This window comes from Rhinoderma darwinii, chromosome 8, assembly GCF_050947455.1.
Source record: "Rhinoderma darwinii isolate aRhiDar2 chromosome 8, aRhiDar2.hap1, whole genome shotgun sequence".
Taxonomy (NCBI): domain Eukaryota; kingdom Metazoa; phylum Chordata; class Amphibia; order Anura; family Rhinodermatidae; genus Rhinoderma; species Rhinoderma darwinii.
Genome location: NC_134694.1, coordinates 54736116 through 54742115, shown reverse-complemented (window position 1 = coordinate 54742115; position 6000 = coordinate 54736116). Strand labels below are relative to the sequence as shown.

Here is a 6000-nt window from a genome sequence, read left to right as displayed (position 1 = left end):
TAGTCTGCTTTTGCAGTAATACTCCCTTTCATCTGGAACCCTTGGAGATGTGTACCCCTCTGTGAATTAGACAGGAAAAGTTGCAGTACGCCGAAAGTCCTCCAGTTAGTTTTCAAAACGCGTCGGTCAGGAGAGAACATTGACATTCTAAAGACCTAAACCTTGCCTACCGAGAAAGTCTATATCAATTCACGGGCAGACACGAGGAAGGAGGCTATAGGCTGAAAAATGACAATTGATAGGTCGCGGAAGAGCAAAACACGGAGGAAACAACTTCGGCATAAGCCAAGTACTAGGTTAGAAAACCAGGCAGCAGCGACAGCATGAACGACAACATTGGTGAAAACATTGTGACGTGGGAAAGAAAAGAAGAAAAAAAAAAAAAAAAAAAAAAAAAAAAAACTCACAAACTAAATCACTTCCCAAATAACAAAACAGCCCCTAGAGACAGGGACTCACAGCATTTCCCCAGACCGCAGAAGAAAGAGGGGAGATGGAAACATACTTACCCTCAGACTTCTTTGCACCTATGACAGCACCCCTGGAGATGTAGAATAGAAGTCAATATTTAGGGTGGGACCACAGCTTGTAGTACCTTTCTACCAAAGACCAAGTCAGAGGCTGTATGCAGTTGTAAATGGTAATTCTTGTGAGGAGAGCTCCATGCAGCAGCCTTGCATATCTGATCTAAGGATGCCTCTGCTCTCAGCCCAGGAAGTGGATACAGCCCTGGTGGAGTGGGCTCCGAAGAACTCTGGAGGCTGGAGATTCTGACTTACATAGGCTAAATGCAGGGGCGTAGCTAAAGGCTCATTGACCCCGATGCAAAGGTTCATCTTGTGCCCCCCCTCCCCAAAACTTCTCATGGCCGATGGCCCGCAGCTTTCAGCTGCATCGCTGGGTCTCCTAAGTGATCCAACAATGCAGCACTAGCAGCCGGGGTGTCACTAAGAACTTAAAACATCAGGGGAGGAATAGCCCCAATACATATGTGCCCCCCCCCCCCAAAAAAAATATGTGTGTGTATGAATATGTGCATATTTATATATATATATATATATATATATATATATACACACACACACACACACACACACACACACACACACACAAACACGAGACAGCATATCTATAGCACTACGACCCTAAAGCTAAGGATAAGATTAGATACATTGGCCCAGCAGACAGTATCACACGATAGGATTAGATACAGTGGCTCAGCAGACAGTATCACACACGATTGGATTAGATATAGGGCCCAGCTTGCTGACATTGCAGCTCCAGCGCTGGACCCAGGAAAGGTAAGAATAATAATTGTTTTTTCTTTTTGATGTGATACTAAATTATTTTTGTGTGTTTTGTTTTTTTTACAAGTTCGGCTGTTGGACTACTTCGGATTCGAGGACTACTTCGATAACTGCGTTTTTTTTTAATTCTCAATAAAATGGATAACGAGGGTTGTGTGGAATTTTTATTTCAATAAAATATTTTATCTATGTCTTTGTATTTGTTTAAACTTTATAACTACCGCCCTAGTAATTGTAGTTGGCTGATTCACAACACCCATTACTAAGGGGGGGGGGGGACGACGACGACGACTTAATGTTAGACATGAAGAGGTTAACACTAATCCCCATTATTACCCTGGTACCCAGCGTCACCAGGAAGAGCCGGGTATGATCTAGTACCCGACCATCTGTAGTGACAGAGGGGCACTGGGGCGGCCGCAGACTGGTATAATTAGGCTGGGAAAGGCCAAAACCAGTGGCCCTTCCCACCCTAGTAATGCTAGCCTGCTGCTGCTGTGTTGTGTCTGGCTGGTCATAAAAATGGGGGAACCCAACATCATGCTGTCCATTTATTTAAAAAAAAAAAGCCGTGGGGTCCCCCCCATTTTTCATAATCAGCCAGATACAACACAGCAGCAGCAGGCTAGCATTACCAGGGTGGGAAGGGCCACTGTTTTCCCCGACACAACCCTCATTAACCATTTTATTGAGAATAAAAAAAGCAGTCATTGAAGTAGTCCAACGACCGAACCTGTAAAAAAAAATAAAAAAAAAAAAAATTAGTAAGGGCCTGTTCACATCACCTCTGCCCTTCCGTTGATGGGTTCCGTCGGGTTAACCCCTCAACAGAAAGGCAAACTGAAACCTCTGCTTCAGTTTCCCTCACCATTATGCTCAATGGTGACGGAAACGTTGCTAAAGATTTCCGTCACCATTGTTCTCAATGGTGACGTAAACGTTGCTAAAGATTTCCGTTTGTCACCGTTGTGGCAGGGTTCCGTTGTTTTGCATTATCGACTGCGCTATGGATTCTGCCAAAACAACGGAACCCGTTCACAACAGTGACAAACGGAAACCATTAGCAAAGTTTCCATCACCATTGAGATCAATGGTGATGCAAACGGAAGCTAAAGGTTTCCGTTTGCCTTTATGTTGAGGGATTAACCAGACGGAACCACTCAACGGAAGGGCAGCGGTGATGTGAACAGGGCCTTAGATACAGGGCCCATGTGCATGTGTGATACGGTTTGTTGGACCCTTTATCTAAACCGAATGTAGGCTTATATACAGGATGCAGCAGACAGTATTCTTATGCAGTATAAGCTGGGGCCCTGTATCTAAGCCGTAGGTAGGCTTTAAAGGCTGTCCAGTCCCTAAACATTGATGGCCTATCTTCAGTATAGGCCATCAATAGCTGATAGGTTGGGGTCAGACACCCGGGACATCGCCAATTAGCTGTTTTGAAGGGGTTGCAGCCACTCGTACGAGTGTTGTTAACCATGTGAACCATGGTCTCTTTGGCCAGAAGGGGGTTATCAGGATTATTAAAGCGGTCTTCCCTGATCTTTTTGATCCCCCTTGGAAGAAGACATAGGAGGGAGGGGGGGGGGGCGTCGTCGCAGCGAACGGAAGTTTTGCACAGAGTGTGCGGGAAGCCGCCAACACTGGGCATGCGTGCCGCCCCCACTAGGGAACAGAGTATATCACAGGGTAGTGGGCTCGATTGCTTGCACTAATCTCATTGGCTGTTTCCCTTGAATCTCCACCTGTTTTGCATGTCCGGTCTATTTAACGACATGAAATCCACAGCGCCGCGTCATTAGCCCCAGTACCCCTGAGGATGCTACATATGTAGCGAAACATGTCAGGGGGGCTTTTTTGAATTTTAAAACATGCTCTGTTGTAGATTCACCTTCACTCAGTGTTTACTGTAGCTCAGCGTTCTGCAGCTGCTGGCTTCTCATGGATTTGTCATACAGTGCTTAGCACCACTCACAATACAAGCATAGCCTTATAGTGATACTATTCTAACAGCATGTATGGTCATTTTAATCATTCATGTGGTTCGTTTAGTTGCTTTCAAAGCCTAATAAAGATAGTAATCATTTTTATGGTAGTTGGGAAATAGGGTTTTTTCTGCCAGTTGGCATTCAGTCATTATATGGTTAAGGAGGCCTTATAACTCACTTTGTGTATTTTTATCATAAATGTTATTATTAACTTCAGTGAGGAAAAAACAAATGCAGCTAGTAAAAAACGGAAAGCAAATGTAAAAACTGGTAATAAAATGAAATCTTCCCAGCATTAATCGGGGGGTGTTTACAAAATGTCAATATTCATGACAAACTAAAACCAAATTGCCCATGTGCATTAAAATGAAAATGTGGCTGATAGGAGAGGACAGAATCAAAGGTCAATCTACCTTGGTGTTAAATTTCATGCAGAGAAAACAGCTCACACAGCACCCAGCTAAGTGCCCTCTCTCCCTCTGGGTGCAGCTACAGATCTTGCACAGATGACAATTTACAGCTCGTTAACAGATGGCACCTCTGCTGTGCAACCTGAAGATGTCAGACCTTATTAAGTTGCCGAATGACGGGGAGAGAACGCAGTAGGTCAGCTGACAGTGTGACAAGTAAATCTGTTATGTACAAGTAAAAGGGCAGTGAGAAGGCAGAAAGCAAAAAATAGCCAGCAAAATTTGCTGTTATATAGTAAGCTCACCAAAGTCCTGAACCCAATAGTCTATATTTAGCTACTTGTGTAGTCGCAGCACATTTGTTTTATTTTTCTTAATGCAGTTAGTTGATTGGTGCATTTTTATTTTTTATTTTATTTTTTTTAATTCCTTGGGAGCAACTAAATTTCTAGTAACTAAATATACTCTGGTAAACCCGTGAATGCCCTAAATATACTGATATACTTAGGCCTAAACACATTAGTTCAGTGATTCCCAACCTTATTACCATTGGGGAACCTGTTTTTTTTCCCCCACTCCTTAGGAACCCCTAATCCCATTCCTACCTTAAAAAAAGCTTAGTGTAAGGGTGGGTAAAGCATTTTATAATTCTACATTCTGGTCAAGATTTGTTGACTACTTTGCTTGCACCCATCTCTCAACAGGTTCCAGGGAATCCCGGTGGGGGGGGGGGGGACGGACATTGGCATAACTGGTAGACCACAGAGCTCAAATTTTCACTATCTAGAGAAATTATGACAACAGTCAAAATACGTAAAATACAGTTTTTTATTTAGGGAAAATCTAAGCAATAAAAATCCAAACATAACAGTTACAAGAAACTAGGCGTGATCTTTACAATTTACAGATGTCCATCACAGTCAGAAACATTAAACAGCTGGTGAATTCCTCAAAAAAATAAAAAGGAATTCTTAAGCCTCAGCAACATTTTCTGGTTCATTTTACTCTTTATGAAGATTAGAAACTCTGCTATCAGGGGTGACATACACCATGGAAACATGCTAGATGGTGACACACACACACACACACTGCTTGGAAGCAATGTGTGATGGCTGGCAAGTCATTGTAAATCATTGTCTCTTTCAAGAAGTGTGTCTATCCTATTTGAACTGGTTGTCAATCAGTGTTCCCTTCATTTTAGCCTTCTTCGCTTCTAATTCGGCCTGTGGAGAAAAAAAAAAAAAAAAAAAAAAAAGATTGTGACCATTATATCTATACAGGTAGAGGATAGATAGCACACAGAAGTTAGATAAATGAATACCACTAGAGGCAGCAACTGGTTAGGTATACACTGTTATTGGTACCAATAAAAGCGGATCACACAGGCCAATTCACCTGAGGTGAGGGATTAAACAAACGCCTTCTGGCTTCACAGGACCAGTACAATTTTAATATGAAATCCAGTTTTAGATTATTATAAAGGGCTACGTACAGTGAAGGAAATAAGTATTTGATCCCTTGCTGATTTTGTAAGTTTGCCCACTGTCAAAGACATGAACAGTCTAGAATTTTTAGGCTAGGTTAATTTTACCAGTGAGAGAGAGATTATATTTAAAAAAAAAAAACAGTCAAAATTATATATATTTATTTGCATTGTGCACAGAGAAATAAGTATTTGATCCCCTACCAACCATTAAGAGTTCAGCCTCCTCCAGACCAGTTACACGCTCCAAATCAACTTGGTGCCTGCATTAAAGACAGCTGTCTTACAGGTCACCTGTATAAAAGACTCCTGTCCACAGACTCAATTAATCAGTCTGACTCTAACCTCTACAACATGGGCAAGACCAAAGAGCTTTCTAAGGATGTCAGGGACAAGATCATAGACCTGCACAAGGCTGGAATGGGCTACAAAACCATAAGTAAGATGCTGGGTGAGAAGGAGACAACTGTTGGTGCAATAGTAAGAAAATGGAAGACATACAAAATGACTGTCAATCGACATCAATCTGGGGCTCCATGCAAAATCTCACCTCGTGGGGTATCCTTGATCCTGAGGAAGGTGAGAGCTCAGCCGAAAACTACACGGGGGGAACTTGTTAATGATCTCAAGGCAGCTGGGACCACAGTCACCAAGAAAACCATTGGTAACACATTACGCCGTAATGGATTAAAATCCTGCAGTGCCCGCAAGGTCCCCCTGCTCAAGAAGGCACATGTACAGGCCCGTCTGAAGTTTGCAAAGGAACATCTGGATGATTCTGAGAGTGATTGGGAGAAGGTGCTGTGGTC

At 42.7% G+C, this 6000-nt stretch overlaps 1 protein-coding gene across 2 annotated transcripts in view; it reads right to left on the bottom strand.

Annotated features, from left to right (window-relative positions):
• Nucleotides 1-4518: 4518 nt before the first annotated feature.
• STEEP1 (STING1 ER exit protein 1) overlaps nucleotides 4519-6000 on the bottom strand; it is a 49140-nt gene continuing 47658 nt past the window's right edge. For both annotated transcript variants that reach the window (XM_075834280.1, XM_075834281.1), the window contains one exon: nucleotides 4519-4931. In XM_075834280.1, coding sequence (XP_075690395.1) covers nucleotides 4869-4931 — 63 coding nt within the window. In that variant the 3' untranslated portion in view covers nucleotides 4519-4868. The remainder of the gene's footprint in view (nucleotides 4932-6000) is intronic.